We start from the raw sequence: 21,125 nt of genomic DNA, 5'->3' as shown, positions 1-21,125 counted from the left end.
AAATGAAGGCAGTTGACTCACACGCATGCACACTGTCCCAGTGAACACTCCCCCCCACAAAAGTCTAGTTATTTCTGTTTTGGTTAACTAAAATCTTTGCTTTTTCCACACCTATTATCTCACTGTATAATAATCTTGTGTGACGCAGGCTTATACCAGCACACAAGAGGGACAAATGTGTGCTGCAGTTCCATACAAGTAGGGTATCGTACTGCTAGATCAAATCCACATTTTGATAGTGAAAACAAAGCTCTGCGCCCCACCCATCAGCTCCCACAGAGGCCTCTCCACAGAGGGTGGTTGTTGTCATTAAGCACACGACTCCACCTGCTTATGTGACCAAGTCTTCAGTATCCAAGTATGTTACTGCATCCAGAAACTAAATAAATGTAAGACTTGTGAAACATTTTTCTCGTGTTTTTATTCACATACAGTATCTTCAGCTCTGGACAGATTACATTCAAGAATATCAAAAGGAGCGAATTACCTGCACATAGAAATGCACTGGGACATACAGTACCTATTCCTCTGTTACAGATCTGCAGGCATACATTAGATATGCAAACATTATAGACTACAGCAGGGTAACAAATACTCTATAACATGTGCATAACGTAACATATGAACACAGAGCTGAGCTATTTACAGTTGATCGAAAAATGTCTTTAACCATTTAATTTCAGCCTCCTTTTTACATATTAACATGTAGAGTATTATTTTATCTGTAGTGGGGGGAGTTGGACTGTTTCTCAAACATCCTTGAAATCACACACACGCACACACACACACACACACACGCTGCATGAGCTGTTGTTCAAAAGCGCTCTACACTCTACTTCACCATAAATAAGACAATTACAAAAATATACGTCACTTTGAACAGAGCCATAGCAGGAAAAGCGCGTTACAGCCTTTTGTGGAATGAAGAAGAACCAAAAACAACAAAAACTGTCACGACATAGGGGTGAGATGGAGGGAGGGGGGTGGTTTCCAGGACAGCGTGTGAAAGAGCTTAAAGAACATGTTGGAATTCCAGTGAAAGACAGCAGTTTAATGGGAATGTTTGAGGCTGTGACAGGCTGCGCATGGGTGGCTGCGGTTGGACAGAGATGGTGACGTGGGTGGACGGCGGAGGGGTGGAAGGGGTCGATATGCTGGTTTGGGTTCCCTTTTGAAGGCAAACGCCCCTCCTCGTTGTAGAGGCCAGCACAGAAAGATGTGCTGAGATTAGTAAACATCAGCGATGCGGGAATGCAGAGGGGTTAAAAACTCCAAGTCCATGTTGGATTAGTAGTGTGTGTACATTCACAGGTATATCCCTTGTACTAAGGCTCAGGAGGGTGCAATGTGTGTCAGTGTATGCGTGTGTGCTGCTGCTGTTGCTGCTGCTGGTCCTCCTGATTAGTAGAAGACTACAAGCAAAGCTATTTTTTCTTAGAGTTGACGCTCTTGCAGACCCAGTTCATGCCCTCCTGTATTAAATTTAGGGGAAGCAGTGGGGTGAGAAGGAAAATATAGATATATGTATAATTTTTAAATGCAACAAAGGTGAAGCACAGTTCATCTGCTCACCTGAATCCCCTCGCCAGTGAGGGCGGAGCAGGACTGGATCTGCCACATGCGATCCCGGATGGTGTGCAGATTGAGACCCTCTGCGATCTCGGAGGCTGGGGCGGCGGTCAGGAGGTCCTGTTTGTTTGCAAAGATCAGCACAGGAACACCGCTCAGCTTCTCCTCATCCAGCAGCTCAGCCAGCTCCTGCAGCGCACACACAGACACACACATCTGTCAGCTACACAACATGACAGACACACACTTACACAACCAGAAGGGACTTCAACTGTACTGTAATGTAAAACAGCTCTAGGGTTCAGATCCTTAAGAAGAAGAAGACCTTTAAGCTGCTACTTTATTTCCCAGGAGTTTGCCACATGGATATATTGGATATTTGATTTGGGTCAGATTTTATGATTTTATGTTTTATGGCCTTCCTGACACAACCTTTCAATTTATCCGGGCTTGGGGCTTGCACTAGCTTGTACATCCTGAGGCTGGTTTGGGTCTCCTCCCGGAATCAAACCAGGTATTTTTCATGTGTAAGGTGAACGCATTAGCCACATTTAAAGTCAGAAGCAAAACATGGAATTATCCATGTTTTCTCTATTTCTAACATAAAATATATATTATATAGCCTAACACCTTAAACACTATATCCTCAGCTTCTGTAATTATTAAAAAACTATAAATAAAATGTATTTCTTGCTTATTAATTTAAAAGTTTTAGGATAGGATTGGTATCATTTACAAATGATTTGGGGGAAATAATCAGCTGTTTAATAAAAAATAAATAAAATAATTGGCTTTCTTGCCATAAAATGAACCAGTATGTATAATCTGGGACAGATACATTAAAAAAATGTCTGAGCACTGGGTAATTAAAATATTAAAAACAAAATTCAAACAGTTGTGTAAAGTCCCATATTTGAACACACACCAGTAAAAACATGTGAAAGACAACTAGTGACATTTACTGGTATAGAGTTGAGTTTCACAATACTGTAAAATAAAGCATGTAGAATCCTTTTTGACATTTTTAACACTTCTTAGTACATTAAAAATTAAAGTTGAATTATAAGACTCCTCCAGGGCAGTACTTCTCAAAACGGTAGGTAAAGGAAGGTTCAAAATTTTTAAATATGCATATATTTAACTATTTTTTTCAGTCATAATTAGAGAACCATCTGGAAACTCCAAAACTTGGTTTTATTTTTCATTTCTGTTACGAAGAATGGTACAAGGTTGAGCAGAAGACCTACAAAGATCTGAAATGGAATAACCCTAATTACTTATAATTCACTTATAACTACATATAGTCCAATTCTTTTTTTTTTTATCACCGTTCATTTGGTAGGAAACTGAAACTTCTTTGGTGAGGAGCCCAAACCCTTATACACAGTTACATACCTGACCCGTTTCCTCAAACCTCTTTCTGTCAGCGCTGTCAATGACATAAATCTGAAACAAAAAGTTTTCTTTGTTAGTGTGTGAAAGAGTTGCATGTTACTGAAATTAAGGTCATATTGCTTCATTTGGTGCATCATCTCCTCACCAGAACATCTGTGTTTTCAAAGTAGTTCCTCCAGTACGGCCTGATCTTCCTCTGGCCTCCAATGTCCCAGACATTTAGTTTAAACCCCTGAGACTGCACGCTCTTAATGTTGAATCCCTGCAGGAAGAAGATAAAATAAGTACGGTAAGAGGAGGTGAAACGCATGAAAGTTCCACGACTACGCTTTGTATACAAACATCCTTTGTATCTTACCTGCGTGGGCGTGATGTGACTGATGTCCTCAGATGCCAACTGTTTAAGGAGTGTGGTCTTCCCACCGTTGTCCAGACCCAGCAGCAGTATCCTCACCTCCTGGTCTGGTGTGCTCTTTAGCTTGCGCAGGATGGACAGCAATCCCTACAACAAGCAGTTAAAAACAGCAGCGTGGTGTTACTGTTCCGGGGGGACAGGGGGAGCACTGCTGCAGCTAACCACCATTGCAAAAACACATCTCTTCTTTCCATCCACCAACAGGCCATTTCTAGCACCCTCTATGGATTTTGATGATGTACAAGCACTCGTCTAACGGTAACAGATCCTCTGAGCAGCAAGTCAGATCTTGTGCTTTGACTTTCTTGATCCTTACGGCTAATTTGTTTCCCAGGCAGGGCTAGATAACGGCACGCAAATGGGAGCTAAACACAGCTAACGTGCTAAGCTAATCTCCCCTGATAACTGAACGAAGCAACAAGGCAGTCGATTTTTTTTCTTTGTCAACCTGGTGGTGACGGAATTTATTACAATTGATATAACTAAAAATGGACGATAAGGTGTAGAAGTATGAGCACTCGAGGAAGTTTGTGTTAGGTTATGCGCTAATGTTTGCGATAAATTAAAACTCACCATCTTGTTGCCTTCTCTCCTGGAGACGCCGCCGAGGGTTACTAAGGGGAGTGACGTCAGACGCAGAGATACGCACAGATTCCGCGTCGTGTTGCATTCATGAAACATTTTTTTTAAATGGGTAAAATACAAAATGCCGACTCTGATACTGTTTTGAGGGGATACGCTTTTCTTTTGTAATCGAAGTGTATGGATTCTGTTCATTAACATTTATTTCCCTGTGTTATTCGTTCTTGTAGCGGCTCGTTACTAAGTGGTCATTATCGCAGCAGACCAGTGTAAACGGGTGTTCCTTATTTACATTTTGTTTTAAACAAAGTACCATGAAGGCATCGCTAAACCCAAAACTAAGGTGGACGAGTTTAGTTAGCTACCTGCTAAACGTTTAATTGTCTTTAGACAGTACACTTTGAAATCTCATTTTGTGCACTCTTCTTGTCCATAATGTTAAAATAAGTCAACGGACATACATTTTTACTACTTTTTACCATAACAAACCGGATATAATGTCACCGAAGTAATTAGCTAGCTACTAACAGTAGCTGTAAACTGGAGGGGGTTGATTCAACATCTGGAACCGCCCCCCAGTTTCTGATTTAATTTTAGTCTTCAGCCAAATATCAGGTTCGGTTTCCACCGGTTTAAACGCAAGGATCTGCCCCATCTGCTCCAGCCTTTGATTGGAGGACAACCTGCCACGTGCGCATTTTTTTTCTTTTACTGTGCCTGCACGGGAGTTGAGCTGACCACCTGGCAGGTTCGTGCTCTGCTGGTCCGTTGGAGGTGTATACACAGGTATATTTTCGGTTTCAAAGGGCGGTGTTTGCAGCCGGTGTGTCGGTGTTTTGGCTCGTGCTTTGCTGGGGGTCCCCCCCGTCAGACCCAGCTGGTAACGCGAGGACTGAGTTGCATCAGTCAGTGAGCCCCAACTGACATGTTTTCACTCTTTTCACAGCACTCTGGTCGGTTGTCTTCACACAGGTCTCCACACATTTCTCTTCTCCGCAAACTGCATGTAAGTAATTTAACATTTCAACCATTAGCAGCCACGTGCTACTACTTATCCAGATGTTACTAGGGCTCTGGCCTACAGATCCAGTTTGGCAACCTTCTGCTAGTCAGCAGTAGTAACTACCTGTACTGCAGTACTCTGCACGTTACATCTCTTATTTCGTTTACTCCACCATATGGATGAAGAAATAGTAATCATTGGTTGATCGATCAGTTGACTCTACTACTTCACTAATAATCACTGATTTTTCATTCAAAATATACAAACAAAACAACAACAACAAAAAACCCCACACAGTTCCAGCCCCTTATATGTGAATATTTCATTTGTTTCAATAGTTGGTCCACTTTAACCAAGCCTCGTCTTAGCCAGCTACAGCAGTGAAATGTTGCTTTACAGCAAAACATTGCTTATTATCATTTTATTACATAACCCTTGGATAGCCGTCAAAATTTACACCCTTTCACGGTCGCCGGGACCCAAAATGGTCCCCATCCAAAAGGTGATATAGCAATGGATTTTATGAATTTTTTTTCATTTTTTTTCATTTTTTTTCACATCAGATCTTTTAAACAACTTCAGACCTATCCACTGATATAAAGTTTTTCATAATTTTTTTTTCATTTTTTAGGTTTTTATGGCTTTATTGTCATAAAAACCCCTGTTTTTTGGGGGGTAAAAAACCATAATATGCAATATTTTTAAAAAATGAGTTGCAAATGGAACTACTTGGCATGAGGTTATTAGAGCCTTGGATAGGTAAAAAATTCATAACAGAATTGATTTGGATACATTATTATTTTTGGAGCAATAAGAGTTTTTCAAATTTACACCCTTTTATGGTCCTCGGGACCCAAAATGGTCCCCATCCAAAAGGTGATATAGCAATGAATTTTATGAATTTTTTTTTCATTTTTTTTCACATCAGATCTTTTAAACAACTTCAGACCTATCCACTGATATAAAGTTTTTCATAATTTTTTTCATATTTTTTAGGTTTTTATGGCTTTATTGTCATAAAAACCCCTGTTTTTTGGGGGGTAAAAAATCATAATATGCAATATTTTTAAAAAATGAGTTGCAAATGGAACTACTTGGCATGAGGTTATTAGAGCCTTGGATAGGTAAAAAATTCATAACAGAATTGATTTGGATACTTTATTATTTTTGGAGCAATAAGAGTTTTTCAAATTTACACCCTTTTATGGTCCTCGGGACCCAAAATGGTCCCCATCCAAAAGGTGATATAGCAATGGATTTTATGAATTTTTTTTTCATTTTTTTTCACATCAGATCTTTTAAACAACTTCAGACCTATCCACTGATATAAAGTTTTTCATAATTTTTTTCATATTTTTTAGGTTTTTATGGCTTTATTGTCATAAAAACCCCTGTTTTTTGGGGGGTAAAAAATCATAATATGCAATATTTTTAAAAAATGAGTTGCAAATGGAACTACTTGGCATGAGGTTATTAGAGCCTTGGATAGGTAAAAAATTCATAACAGAATTGATTTGGATACTTTATTATTTTTGGAGCAATAAGAGTTTTTCAAATTTACACCCTTTTATGGTCCTCGGGACCCAAAATGGTCCCCATCCAAAAGGTGATATAGCAATGGATTTTATGAATTTTTTTTTCATTTTTTTTCACATCAGATCTTTTAAACAACTTCAGACCTATCCACTGATATAAAGTTTTTCATAATTTTTTTCATATTTTTTAGGTTTTTATGGCTTTATTGTCATAAAAACCCCTGTTTTTTGGGGGGTAAAAAACCATAATATGCAATATTTTTAAAAAATGAGTTGCAAATGGAACTACTTGGCATGAGGTTATTAGAGCCTTGGATAGGTAAAGAATTCATAACAGAATTGATTTGGCTGCATTATTATTTTTGGAGCAATAAGAGTTTTTACAGTATACATCCATTGGTATCCCTTGGGACCCAAAGGGGTCCCCATCCAAAAGGTGATATAGCAATATCATATATGAATTAATTTTTCATTTTTTTTCACATCAGATCTTTTAAACAACTTCAGACCTATCCACTGATATAAAGTTTTTCATAATTTTCTTTTACATTTTTTTAGGTTTTTATGGCGTTATTGTCATAAAGACCCCTGTTTATTTTTTATTTTGGGGGGTAAAAAACCATAATATGCAATATTTTCAAAAAATGAGTTGCAAATGGAACTACTTGGCATGAGGTTATTAGAGCCTTGGATAGGTAAAGAATTCAGAATAGAATTGATTTGGATGCATTATTATTTTTGGAGCAATAAGAGTTTTTCAAATTTACACCCTTTTATGGTCCTCGGGACCCAAAATGGTCCCCATCCAAAAGGTGATATAGCAATGGATTTTATGAATTTTTTTTCCAGTTTTTTTCACACCAGATCTTTTAAACAACTTCAGACCTATCCACTGATATAAAGTTTTTCATAATTTTCTCAATATTTTTTATGTTTTTATGGCTTTATTGTCATAAAGACCCCTGTTTATTTTCTTTGGGGGGTAAAAAACCATAATATGCAATATTTTCAAAAAATGAGTTGCAAATGGAACTACTTGGCATGAGGTTATTAGAGCCTTGGATAGGTAAAGAATTCAGAATAGAATTGATTTGGATGCATTATTATTTTTGGAGCAATAAGAGTTTTTCAAATTTACACCCTTTTATGGTCCTCGGGACCCAAAATGGTCCCCATCCAAAAGGTGATATAGCAATGGATTTTATGAATTTTTTTTCCAGTTTTTTTCACACCAGATCTTTTAAACAACTTCAGACCTATCCACTGATATAAAGTTTTTCATAATTTTTTTCATATTTTTTAGGTTTTTATGGCTTTATTGTCATAAAGACCCCTGTTTATTTTTTATTTTGGGGGGTAAAAAACCATAATATGCAATATTTTCAAAAAATGAGTTGCAAATGGAACTACTTGGCATGAGGTTATTAGAGCCTTGGATAGGTAAAGAATTCAGAATAGAATTGATTTGGATGCATTATTATTTTTGGAGCAATAAGAGTTTTTGCAATATACTTCCATTGGTATCCCTCGGGACCCAAAATGGTCCCCATCCAAAAGGTGATATAGCAATGAATTTTATGAATTGTTTTTTCATTTTTTTTCACATCAGATCTTTTAAACAACTTCAGACCTAACCACAGATATAAAGTTTTTCATAAATTTGTAAATATTTTTTATGTTTTTATAGCTTTATTGTCATAAAGACCCCTGTTTATTTTTTATTTATTTATTTTGGGGGTGGGGGGGGGGGGGAAACCCGTAATATATATTATAAATATATTCTCAATCACATTCACACCACTCTCTTATATCAGTTCCACTACATCGAGACTATTTTATGGTGGTCAGCTGTTTTATTGTCATGTATTTTGCATAATAAGATAACCATGTCCTGCATTCAAAACCACTGAAAATGTCTATGGTGGTGCTGTACCTAATATTGTGCTCATTGGATCCGAAACATATTTTTCCTTTATTTTGAAGCCTGAGGCTTAGATCCATTAGGTATTCACGAGAAAAAAATTATCACATGTCAGGATTACAGTATATCGAAAATATGTGATTATAATGGGAGTCAATGGGACCCAAAATGGTACGAGGACCACAGATGGTAACACTTATGTGAATCTCCTTTACTATACACAACACCATAGAGGGGATCAATGAATTTTAAAAATAATGCTAAAATGCAACTCCTAGCCAAGTTTCATGCAACTAGTCTTTAAAATGACTGATATATTGAGAATCAAAAATCCAAGGGGACCCAAAAGGGTCCCTATTTTGACGATGACCATCAGAGGGTACATAATCATATCTGTCAGGGATTATTTAGCTTGGTTTAGTACTTTTAGTGATTTATCTATGGGAGTTGAACTTGTAATTGAGCATTACTAAAGTGCAATACTTGCAGTTTTACCCAAGTAACTGCTCCTCTTATCAATAATTTATGGGATCTGTGCTGTGCTGTTGCCCTGCAGCAAACATTTAGGTCTTCTTGCAATGTTGTGTCTTATTCGTGGCTCAAAGAGTTGGCAGGTTGGAAGGTTGCCGGTTCGAGCCCCGGCTCGGACAGTCTCGGTCGTTGTGTCCTTGGGCAAGACACTTTACCTTCCGCCTACTGGTGATGGCCAGAGGGGCCGATGGCGCGATATGGCAGCCTCGCCTCTGTCAGTCTGTGGCTACAACTGTAGCTTGCCTCCACCAGTGTGTGAATGTGAGAGTGAATGAATAGTGGAATTGTACAGCGCTTTAAGGGCCCTGAAAAGCACTATATAAATGCAATCCATTATTATTATTATTCACAATATAATCAGTCAGCCTCCCTATTGATTTATCAATGAACAAATCAATCATGTTCTTCGTGACCGTGGCCAAATTGATTAGCACCCTGCTGACCTTCACTACAGGTGACAGTTTCATTATTTGGTTTGGTCCAGGTGGAAATATTTGATAAAGGCTTGATAAGTTGTTTAAAAATGTAGTTAAAGCACTACATCAAGAGTTTCGGGATACGTGCTCTGCTGCTAAGGCTTTTTGTCCTCATCACTTTTTTTTAAGTGTTTAATAATTTGTCATGAAAAAAAGTTCAGTCTTTTCTAGTTTTAGCTTTTAAATGTGAAGATTTGTTGTTCTCTCTGTTTTAAATTAACTGTAAACTGAATCTTTAATCAAACAAAATAAAGAGTTATGAAGGTGTAATAATTTTTTTCAGATGCAGTCCTACATATGTTCTTTAATATTATTATTTATATGTCCTGGTAATAGGATCTACGTTGACTTATTCTCGACCATGTTCCACAGACCTTTGACCTATTTTGTAAACAAACAGCTTCAGAAATAATCCAGTTCCAACCAGGCTGAACCTTCAGAGACCACTGATATCCTCTTCTCCTCGCCCTTACATTTCACCTGTTTCAAAACTTACCTAAAACTTACAGTAAGTGCCTAATGGAGATGAACTGTGGGACATTTGGATAGGCTGAGCTGTAGTCAGCACGTTTTGGATCCCCCGGTTGCTTCAAAGCAAGCACAATGGTGCAGTTGCAAAAAACTCAAAATCACTACCCGAGGACCCATTAACAGGAGGTGGTTGATGATTTCTAGTAGACGTTTGGGCTTTGAGGGTTTTTAGGCAGTTTGTGTTTGGTTTAAACCCAAGAGCAGATGTTTCCAACAGCCTAACTTTAGAGAGCCTGAGCTACAAAGCTACAGGATAGTCAGAGCAACGATATCGCAGCAGGGGTTGCAGGAATGATGCTGAACAGACGAAAGTTAGTATGTTTACCAGTGTTTAATGCCAACATGGGCACCGTTTCCTCTAGGAGATGTGGAGCAAAGTATTTAAATATGTTACTTTTGTGGCTATAACCACCATAATTTTATGAGGAAGGCAAGTTGCTGAGCTCTGAAATCCCTTTGTACAATACAAACCACATTTATATCACAGGTTTTATTCTTTGCACTTAAAGCATTTTATACTGTCAGGTCAGTAATTTGTTGGATAAAGATACAATTTTAGTAGTTTAGCTGTGACTGAAGTGCAGACTTTCAGCTTGAAGTCAAGGATCTTTTCTGGGTCTTTGTACCTTTCTGGTTTAATAAATGAAAAGGCTGCTCTGGTAAAGCTGTTAAAGGATATCTCATTTCTTTGCTTTGAGAAACTCAAGGCAAAGGAATGTTGTTGCAGTTCTTTGGGTGATTATCTATTTGCAAGCCCGTTCCAATAGTTTGGCTGAATCTGAGCAGAGAGTAATGCATGCTTCAGAGTTCATCCTGCTACTTTTATCAGCAGTCACGTCATCAATAAACACCAGTGACCCGGTTGCACTGGTAGCCATACATGTCCATGCCATAACATCGCTTCCACCATTTACACTTCAGATCATGAGCCGTTTCTCTTCTTCTTCATACTTTTCTCTTCCCATCATTCTCGTCTACCTTGATTAGTATTTTCAGTTTTTTAATTTTTTTTTCATAACTATGCAGGCTCTTTTAGATGCTTTCTGGCACAGTCTATTCTGGACTTCTAGACCAGTGTAACCAGTAGCTTGCACCTTCAAGGTGATCTAGGTAGACTTTGACTTGCCTTTTGGTGTTGCTGAGCTGGCCGTCTCATTCCTTCTTATAAATATACCAGATTCTTGATTTGGCCACTCCTGAAGTTTTTGCTGTCTCTCGGATGGGTTTATTTATTTATTTCTTTTAGTCTAATGAAAGTCTCTCTCACTTGCACTTGCATTCCTTTGGACCTTATATTTAAAATTACAGTTAAAAGCTATCAAATACAAACTCAAGGCTTTGAATTAACTCCGGATGTGTGATCTGCTTCATTTGTTGTAAGAAATGATGGCTTGTAAAACTTATCAATGAATCAATCAATAATATTAAAATAGCTGTTTTTGTATCTTGCACATTTGCTCAGTTTTCTTCTCTTAAACATCACCGTCATGAGCATCAAATTCAGCATGTATGATATGATATAACAAACAGCTGTCTGGGTTCACTCTGCTGTTGTAGGTTTGGTGCTCTAGACACTGACATCACTGTCAAAGCTCTCGCAAATTTAATTAAGTGACCCCATGAGTCCAGTCAATCCTTCATTATGGAAGCAGAAAGGCTAAAAGGGTGATTACGTGTTCGCATGGACTCCTTACATCCAGAACCACAATGGAATGAAGCGTTGGACTGGTACTAGAAACTAAAGTAAAGCTCACAGCTTTTCAGATTTGTCATGGATACATGTATTTTCAAACCCAAGGGAGTGTTATGAAATTCTTAGATTAGGGAAACCGAAGAGACTGTTTGGATGTTAATTATCCAAATAAGTTTTGTGTTGTGTCTCAGCTTTATAAACATACACCTTTGCATGTGGGACGTTGGGTTCAAAGGTAAAGAAAACTAGTGTCTCTGAGCCGCTGAGCTAAAAAAACAAAAATCTGTTAATGTTACATCAGCTCAAAGGAGGACAAGAGCATGCATTAACTATTCACCAACTCTTTGATTGTCCTGTAATAATGTCTTTCTTCCTCTTTTCCTCAGGATCTGACTGCAGCTGCTGAGTGACGTCCCGCACTAACACAAGCTGCGAGGCTTTTTGATGCATTAATCTGCACCTGGATTTTAACAGACGCAATGGCTCTGAGCTCGTTTGACATTGACGCACCACGATGGGATCAGTCTACGTTCATGGGGAGACTAAAACATTTCTTCAACATCACCGACTGCCGAACAGCGCTCCTGCCTGACTCGCGATTAGATGAGGCCAAAGCTTTAGTAGAAAGCTGCAGGTGAGATAATGAATGCACAAGCTCTAAAATGTCTCGTGTCATGTGACCATCCTCAAGTTTCCTTTGATAAAAGACATTCAGGGCACAGTGGCTCATTGGCTTGCTCTATCCTGGGTTCAAACCTGGAAATGGAAAGATTGTTTGCAGTTTGCATGTTCTCCCAGTGGGTTTCGTTTTAGGAGCTCTGGTTTCCCCCTCCGCAGACAGCCACAGTAGGACAGTCCTAATACTCACCCTGAAAAAAAAGAGCATTCTGCAATCAAATAATTGCAATTCACATGCAGAACACAAAACTAACGGCAGAAGAGTAGTTTAAGTAAAGAAGGAAACCACCTGTCACGTCTGTGGCAAAATCGTAGAAATTCCCATTTTACCTTCAACGTTTTGCTTCATACCCTGTTCTCTGTGATGTAACCGTGCTTCTGCAGATTTTATTATAAATCTGTGTTGTAGTTACGAAAGGCTCCGCCAGCGTCATTGAGTGTGTTTTTTTGCTGCTTTGCAGAGCGGGATCCATCCCTCCCGGCACCACAGCAGAGCAGCTCTACTACGCTAAGAAGCTCTACGACTCAGCTTTTCACCCAGACACAGGAGACCGCATGAACCTCATCGGCCGCATGTCATTCCAGGTACCCGGAGGCATGGCCATCACCGGCTTCATGCTGCAGTTCTACAGGTAGAGAAGAGCGAACAGGCAGAGCTGCATTTTACCACATCCTACTTTCTTGCAGAGGAAGTTCTACAGGTTTCATAATTCATGTCTGTTTCTAGGACAGTTCCTGCTGTGGTGTTCTGGCAGTGGGTAAATCAGTCCTTCAACGCTTTAGTCAACTACACCAACCGCAACGCTGCCTCCCCCATCACTCCCAAGTAAGCGCTCTTAAGACTTTAAGTTTGTCATTTCACATCCTCCAGATAAGAATGCAGTGAACTCTCACAGCATCAGCAGGCAACTAGAAATTTTTGAGGGCATCAGTAGAGGTAAAAAGAGCAGTAGCAAGTTTCACTGCCACTTTCCATTCCCCCATGGTAACTAGGTTACCACGGGGAAAGACTTCTCGTCAGATACTTTTACCTTATCGGTAATAATTGTTTCAAACTTCCTTCCAAAGTGGTCTGCACAACAAACTGATTTGATCCTGTCTTCTTGGATTGATTTACAGGTAGCTTTCTTCATATCCAGCCATCAGGTGCATGGTGTGTGCTGGTGGATATCATGCCATGCACCTGTAAAGCAGTTTTCACACATAAACTTTGGACAATTATGGGAGATATTTTCTAGAGTTATCCTTTCCAACCTGTAGCACAAAGCAGGAAATGACCCCTTTCACAGTGTATCATAAAAATGGCATGTAGTGGAAGCTTAACCAAATGCACACTTGCAGTATTTGGATAAATATAAACATGGGTGCATTTAAACACACCTTAATTTTATCTGGATGCAAAACAAAACGTGTGAGAGCTCCACATACTGAATGCTGGCTATTTTATATGCCTATTTATGTAAACATTAAAAAAAAAAAAACAGTTTTCTAATAGCAGCTGCTGTTCGATGCCTTTGTTGTGTCTCTCAGACAGATTGGAGTAGCCTACGTTACAGCGACCAGCACAGCTTTAGCAACAGCGGTCGGACTGAACCTCTACACAAAGGTACAAATGCTGCACGCAGGAACTCATACAGTGCTGACTGTTTTTAAGAAGTGTTTTGTTGTCAAACTTATCTGGATGCGATCACTTTTATGCCCTATGTTTAAAATCGTGGCCAAACCAACTTATAAATAATAGTTTGGGTCAGACCTGTTATGCTTTTTCTTGGTTTCTGTCATATATATCCTGTTGCTGTTGGTTAACAAAAACCAACAGGAACAAAAGCTGAAAATGTCCCTTTAACCCAGTCACAGCTGCACAGATCTTTACAGGTATTACAATGATATTCATGATGACTTTTCTCTGCTTTTTCCCACAGAAAGCTCCTCCTCTCGTGGCTCGCTGGGTCCCTTTTGTAGCTGTGGCAGCTGCCAACTGTGTTAACATTCCCATGATGAGGCAGCAGTGAGTCCTCCTGCGTTTTTCTTTGAACTGAAGGGTTTTTTTTGGCCATGTCTGCTGAAACACAGTGACTCTGTAAGGGCAGGCTTCCTGAGGATACTCAACCACAGAGCAGTGTTTGCTGTGTTAGATCCTGAGAGAAGGTGTTCTGGAGAATTACTGATCTTAAAATAGTGGCGTGATGTGTAAATCTCTTTTAGCTATGGCTCAGGGGATGGTAATGTAGGTCAGTTGGTACATGCTGAAATATTTCAACAGCTATTTGATGATTTGCCGTGAAATTTTGCACAGATGTTCATGGTTTCCAGATGATGAAGCCTTCGGTCTTTGCGTGTTTTCCTTTAGCTCCACCAGCATCGTTTTCAAACAAACTTCTACTTTATATTTCAACATCTTCTTGATGGAAGGTTAAGTGCACCAATACTCAACCAGAATCCTAATTATCTCAGTGATCTCAACAACTATTTCACTGAATCTCATTAAATTTGGTTCACATGTCCATGCTTGCAGCACGACTATATTTATTCAGTTTGGTAGACCTTTTTTATCTACCAAGGGTCCCTGGGAAGTCAGAAATTTAGCTGTCTCCACCCTTTTGTTTTATATCACGGCATATTTGGGCCATTGAAGTTAAAATAAGAAGGAAAGAACAGATTTAGTAGAAAGCCTTGGCACTAATGACACAGATTTAAAAAAAAAAAGTAGAAGAAAAATAGGGTTTAAAGTAACAACTAGCAGATGTTATAGCCATTGTGTAATTAAATAATTATTTGTGCCGGAATTAAAGCAATAAGGAAATACTTGTTATTTTAACTTTGAATCACCAGATTATCAGAAGAAAGATTTTCCAGCGTACCGATGGTGTCATTTACTGTCGCACCTTCTTACTAATGTGTGCTGTCATTGTTTACCATCTGCCTGCAGTTTGATGATCCACCCTCACAAAGTGAAGTCATATCATTTGTTAAATTAAATTCAAAGCAGATTTGGCTTTTTCTCCTTAAATTTGTGCTTTAAATTTCAGAGATTTTGAGTTTTTAGGATTAATTAAGGCTCGTAAACGCAAAGAAAATTCCAGCTTTAACTTCAGTAAATGTGTTTGTTTCTCGGAACATCACGTCGCCTTAAAGCTTATTTTTAACTTTTACTTTGAATGGCCATTATGCAATAATTAACTACCTGCCAAACCAGTTGCACAAATTATTTAAAGTTGGCATATTTACTTGCTAAACTGGGATGGTTAGGACTTCTGTATGTGTTTGTGTAGAGTTGGCACAACAGACGCAGCAGTCGTAGTTCAAGATATTAGCATTTTGCTGAAATATCATAAAGTTAACATCTTTAACTAGCTTACCTTGATTTCTGTGTGCATCTGTGTAATCTCTGAGCTGCTTATAAGTTTCTGTGTTTGCAAAAACAAGAAATCTATACTTTTAATGTTACTCTACACACTCTTAATGTTTTTTGTTTAGTTTTTTTTCTGGAAATCTCAGCAGAGATCGTTGCATTCCACGGGTAGAAAAACAGGAGCTGGCTCATTTTCACAATTTTGTTCTCCAGTTTGATGCTTGTGACATTCGTGATTTGGAGAGAGCACTTTTCATCCTTTTAAAGCTTAATTTTGGTGCTTTGGGGCATTTATTAAGAAAGTGGGGAGAGACTGAAGGTGAATGAGACACAGGGAAGGGTCTGGGGCCTTTAGTACAGATCCTCTCTCGTTACAGATTATTACACTTCTTTTTGTTTGTTTTTTTTCAGTATTGAAGGTTTAAGATGAAGTGAAGTCAGAATAGCGACCCAATAAAAGAGTGTTTACTGTGAACTGTGCAGTACTTGATACTGTATATTGTTAAAGTACAGAGCAAGACAAAACAATAAAGCTATAAAATAAATCCAAAATAAATGAGTAAAACAACACAATAAACACATTCCCCTCTTATCTCTAAGAGAAACACTTATTCATGTTCAGTTTCCTTTTTCTTTGTTTTTAGTCTTTTCATCTTCATTTTCTCTGTTTTTTAGGGAAATTCTGAATGGCATCGCCGTCACAGATGAAAATGGCAACAAACTGGGCCACTCTACGGTCCGGACACACTTTAAGGCACTTCAAGGCACTTTGTAATGTGTTTATTTTTTCTTAAATTGTCTCCATTTTTTCTGTTTGCAGAAAGCAGCAGTAAAAGGCATCGCTCAGGTGGTCATTTCTCGGGTTACCATGGCCGCACCAGGAATGAGTACGCAAAGAAGTGTTTAGGAGAAAGTTATGTCATGAAGATGTGGTAAATCCTCTCTCTCTTCTTCACTTAATGTTCTTGTTCTTCTCCTTTTGTCAGTTGTCCTCCCCATCATCATGCAAAGGCTGGAAAAATACAAGTTCATGCAGGTATGATGTTCGTCTTCATTACCGTTCTCCTGCTAAATGTGTGCATTTGTCCTCATTGTGCTTTTCTCGCTTTTTACAGAGAATCACATTTCTCCATGGACCAATTCAAGTGATGCTGGTGGGAGGGTTGTAAGTACAGAGAGTTTACAGGGTCAGGTGTACTATAATGTCCTCTGGAGTATTTCAGTGGTAACTTTTGTCCTTTTTTCCCAAAGTTTGATCTTCATGGTGCCGGCTGCCTGCTCCCTGTTCCCTCAGAGATGGTAATGAAACTGTTTCTTTACTTTCACACAAGTTTGTGGACTTTAAGGAGCATCAAGAAATAATTAGCTTTAGTCAGCCTGGTTTCTTGACATGTGTATTTATGTACATTTTCTCTGTGCTTTGGTGGTCATTGTGGAGGAATTGTGACCCACTCTTCTTTACAGTTTGTTGAAGTTTGCGAGCATTCATTTATTCTCTTAAATGAGGTTGAGGTCTGGACTTTGGGCCATTGCAACACCTCAATTGTTTTCTTTATCCGCCTGTTGCGCTTAAGATCGTTGTCCTGTGACGTGACAGAGTTTCAGCCAAGCTTTAGCCTCAGACCTCACATTTGACTTGAGGATACTTCAGGAATTCACAGTTAACTTAATGACTACAAGATGTAGAGATCATGTGGCTCCAAAATAAACCCACATCATCAACCTTCCACCGCCGTGCTCACAGTAAGCTGTGCTGTCACGTTCCTTTTGGAGAGAAAGGGCTTTCTCCTGGCAACCTTTAGAAACAAGCCCTTCATGTTCAGTCTTTTTCTTTGTACTGAGGCCTGCAGAGTCAGTGATGTAGCTTTTGGGTTTTTGCAGATTGTTTGAGCACAAACTGACTTTGGGATGAATTTGCTGGGACTGTGGCAAATGTTCCAGAACAGCAAACTGCCAAAACCTCTGTTTTTATAGAGGTTCCCACACCTGCTGACGATTAGCAGCTCCTGGCTGTTACGTACTCTCTTAATTTCTGTGGAAACAGTAAGGGTGTATTTAGTTTTCATAGGACTGCACACAATTACATTAATAGGGAAAAAGAAAGTCCTTTGTTTAAATAAACATTGACTGTATATAAAAGATGGAGGATTACAGCGCAGTTGCTCATTGGTTGGTTCTGTTTTTGAAGCTCAACTCAAATTTTTGATCTTCAACTCATCTGAAAAGTGTTCAGAGAAGTTCTAGATGAAGGGAGGAGTGGAGTTGGTTTCCGTACTGTAGAAATATAGTATTTGTAATCAAAAGAGTTCATTAGAGTTGCCTCAGAATAGCCCTTAAAACACTTTAAGACACGTTGTCTTCAGCTTCAGATGGTATGCTCTCTCTCACATATGTTTGAATTGACAAAAATCAAAGTAAAACAGTGTGCTGTGTGACAAAACTTAGGAATAAATAATAAATATAAGAGTTTTTGTAGAACCTTCTCTATAGGAGGAAGCAGGTTATCAAGACCTGTGTCTAAGTTAAGTTGTAGCTGTTTCACACAATCAGCTTCTGCTACAGAAACTAGTCCACACTAATCGACTAGATTTTAAAAATCCAAAGCAGAAAGCTCAGGTTTTCAAGTCTTGTGGCTTTGGTCCGATAAAAGATGTCCGTGTTAGTGCAGCTGGTGGATTAATTTGCGATGCTGGAATTCCTGGAGTTACAATAAATCCTGCTGCAGTGTCTTGGCCTCTAATCAGCTTTCAAACGTGTTGTTCACTCAAGCTCGCTCAGACATATTTCATCATCTCAGTCTTCAGATCCAGTTTAAAACTCACAGAGAAAATTAACTTTTGGGAAACAATTTCAACTGAAGTTAGATTTTCAAATAAGGATGCAGCTTATCTGTATGTTAGTTTGTTTTGAAAGACTCATATAAAATGTGGCAAATCATATTTTTACAAGTTTATTTCCATCTTACCAGCAAATTATAAATATAAATTATAATGTAAGCCCGCTTGGGAACTTATGATCATTGATTTAAATGTTGGTTTAGTCTGATTGTGCAGCCCAGGTCTGGACTTACCGCCTTAAATTTTAGGTTTGGGAGTGACCCGATAGTAAAATGGTGAGGATGCGTACCACATGCCGTTCCCTTTGTTTAATTCTCATCTCTCTCCGCTGCTCTTGTTTCATAAAAATATAAAATGCTTATAAAAGAAAAATATTATTGATGAGTGTGCGGTTAACAGGTGCTTCTAATGGTCTACAATCAGATCAGTAGTCCATAACTCATTGTTCTCTGAAGGCAAAGCTAAAAAATGAAATGTCAGTGAGGTGAGTGGAATTAAAACGCAGCACCAGCGAGCGTGGAATGAAGACGCTTAACAACTGCTTTCCAGATGTTCACTGTGACTTATGGTTTAGCTGGTGTTTAGGGTAAAAACACAAAACTTTCTCATGGATTTTAAGTTTGGAGAGCATGTTTTTCCCCCCATTGGAAGTATTTCAACTTTAAAGAGTATCTATTCTCTACTTGACCAATTCTATATTTTCTACTGGAGCAGCTGTGCACGGTTCACAGTCATGTTAAACTGGGCCTTAGCTCATAAACTGGCTTCCACCTTTACGTTCACTCTCTTTTTAAGCTTTTGCACGAGTAAAAGCATGCACACTGCTGTCTATATGAAATGTTGTCCATGTTTAATGTAAGTTTACACTAAAGAGAAAAAAAGTAAAATGCAGTTCTTATTTTAAAAATTTGGGGGGCATAAGACTCACTTTTCTTTATGTTGAGATTAAGCCAGAACTCGAACGATTCAGCGAGAGAATAAACCTAAAATCGCCTGTTCTTTCGTCCTTAAGGTTCAGGAAGTAAAGTGTTCACACACGGTGCTAAAGACCGGCACATGTCTAGTTATCTTTAATAAAACCTGCCGAGATTTTATAAACTTACAGTAGAATAGTGCAACTTTTTTACTTTAATATGTTGCTCATTTTAAAATGTATTTTGCATCCTGTATTGTAAAACTCATTTATAACTCTTTACTGAGGCCTTGAAGAGCTGTAATAACAACGTTATAACAATGAATATTAAGTACATGTCAAATAATAATTTGCTTTCCTAATTACCCGAGTAGATTTTATTTTTTTTTACTGACAAAAATGTGTGTTGTCCTCTACACTTTCATTAGCATTGACTACAACACTTTGTTTTGCCTTGATATGCAAACAAACCTTTGACTGTGCTCCTCTTTTCCTTTCTGTCCTCTCTTCCTCCTCCTGCAGCTCTATGGCTGTTTCGAAGCTGGAGCCTGAGCTGAGAGACTCCATCAGGTCTCAATATGGGGACAGCATACGACACGTCTACTTCAACAAAGGCCTCTGAGAGTTTTCTATTCGACGCACAAGACTCAATTCATGTGTTTCGATATCGTGACCTAAGTCTGTGATTATTAATCACAATGAAATGCTTCTTTGTTCCTTTTTTTTTTTCATTACATTTTCAAACTGGTGCTTGTCTTTGGATGTTTGCTGTGGGACTTTTGATCAATGCTGTCACTTAATTCTTACTCTAATCACAACAGTCTGGATTCCTGCTGAGAAACCAAATGATCTACTCTCAGGAACAGCACGTCAGAATAAATCTGTTCGCTTTTTTGTCGGAGTGTGGCTCTCCTGTAGCTGCTTCCATTGTTTCTGTCTCAATGTTGGAAAATGGGGTCTCCCAAACCTTCTTACAGTCTGTGCCTTTTTACAAAGTGGTAGGAGAGAAGCAACACTGAAGGCATTAATGGCTTAACTGTGAAACCTTAAAAAAAGAGAAAAGGTTCCTCTATGCATGAGTAAAGTCTAGTGAGGTTGTTCAGTGGAGGCTGCTGCCCTCTTCTGCCAGAAAAGAGGTAAATGTGTGATCTGTCTCTGTGATTTATCTGAGATGTTTGACAGCTGGATCCCTTCACCGTGTCAACTCTGACCTCTGTAAGCTGGAATAAAACTACACACAATTGAAGCACATCTCCTCACAGTGGTGTTTATTTAATCCAGTGATCGTTCATCGTGTGGAAGATGCTCAAACTTTATGGAGAAAGTTATTCATGACTTCAGCTGCACCCGGAGCATGTGAGGAAAAACGGCAAACTCAGTGGCTTCTGTGACACATTTATGTGAGTCATGTGAATGCCAGAACTCACTGCATGTCTCAGCAGTATCAGTGCTGCTTTAATAAACAATGTTCTTCTGCAGCTACATGAAAGAAAAGAAGTCCTGCAGTGGGCTGAACCCACAGAACTAAAAGTCTTTCCCAAATCCAACCTGGGAGTTTGTGCCATAGTAGAAAAGCCTCATAGCTGAAGGCTCTGCCTCCCATTCTGCTTTTACCCTGCTGTCTGACAGTGAAGTGCTTTGTTAGAATAATAAGGTACTTTGGGGTCTTTGACATATGACTGTCCCAAATTTAA

The 21,125-nt window shown here is 38.8% G+C and overlaps 2 protein-coding genes across 4 annotated transcripts; one reads left to right on the top strand and one right to left on the bottom strand.

Annotated features, from left to right (window-relative positions):
* Nucleotides 1-396: 396 nt before the first annotated feature.
* Nucleotides 397-4,107, bottom strand: arl3b (ADP ribosylation factor like GTPase 3b). Its single transcript, XM_085285041.1, has 6 exons — nt 3,953-4,107; nt 3,323-3,466; nt 3,110-3,226; nt 2,965-3,015; nt 1,573-1,758; nt 397-1,472 (listed from the first exon to the last, which is right to left on the bottom strand). Exons 1-6 carry the CDS (start codon nt 4,058-4,060, stop codon nt 1,425-1,427), a joined length of 654 nt encoding a protein of 217 aa, XP_085141167.1. The 5' UTR covers nt 4,061-4,107; the 3' UTR covers nt 397-1,424.
* Nucleotides 3,549-20,675, top strand: sfxn2 (sideroflexin 2). Of its 3 annotated transcripts, none has more exons than XM_085285039.1 (13): nt 3,549-3,637; nt 4,908-4,967; nt 12,038-12,285; nt 12,791-12,961; nt 13,057-13,155; nt 13,860-13,935; nt 14,252-14,337; nt 16,357-16,417; nt 16,502-16,568; nt 16,668-16,717; nt 16,797-16,846; nt 16,933-16,980; nt 19,954-20,675. In XM_085285039.1, the coding sequence occupies exons 3-13, from the start codon at nt 12,131-12,133 to the stop codon at nt 20,051-20,053; spliced, it is 963 nt and encodes a 320-aa protein (XP_085141165.1). In that variant the 5' UTR covers nt 3,549-3,637; nt 4,908-4,967; nt 12,038-12,130; the 3' UTR covers nt 20,054-20,675. The 3 variants fall into 3 exon arrangements, with proteins under 3 accessions (XP_085141165.1, XP_085141166.1, XP_085141164.1); XM_085285040.1 differs by lacking the exon at nt 3,549-3,637 and adding an exon at nt 4,099-4,709; XM_085285038.1 differs by lacking the exon at nt 3,549-3,637 and adding an exon at nt 4,099-4,747.
* Nucleotides 20,676-21,125: the final 450 nt, after the last annotated feature.

This window comes from Mchenga conophoros, linkage group LG8, assembly GCF_057382185.1.
Source record: "Mchenga conophoros isolate Kocher_MC1m ecotype Shallow Benthic linkage group LG8, M_conophoros_male_GT1.1, whole genome shotgun sequence".
Lineage (NCBI taxonomy): Eukaryota > Metazoa > Chordata > Actinopteri > Cichliformes > Cichlidae > Mchenga > Mchenga conophoros.
This window is presented reverse-complemented; position numbering and strand designations above follow the sequence as displayed.

Coding starts and splice junctions, on each gene's coding strand:
- arl3b (XM_085285041.1), bottom strand. CDS start 4,060: ATGTTTCATGAATGCAACACGACGCGGAATCTGTGCGTATCTCTGCGT. Junction 3,227..3,322: donor GTCACATCACGCCCACGCAG/GTAAGATACAAA, acceptor TTCTTCCTGCAG/GGATTCAACATTAAGAGCGT. Junction 3,016..3,109: donor TTGAAAACACAGATGTTCTG/GTGAGGAGATGA, acceptor TTTTTGTTTCAG/ATTTATGTCATTGACAGCGC.
- sfxn2 (XM_085285039.1), top strand. CDS start 12,131: ATGGCTCTGAGCTCGTTTGACATTGACGCACCACGATGGGATCAGTCT. Junction 14,338..16,356: donor ATTCCCATGATGAGGCAGCA/GTGAGTCCTCCT, acceptor TCTGTTTTTTAG/GGAAATTCTGAATGGCATCG. Junction 16,418..16,501: donor ACAAACTGGGCCACTCTACG/GTCCGGACACAC, acceptor TTCTGTTTGCAG/AAAGCAGCAGTAAAAGGCAT.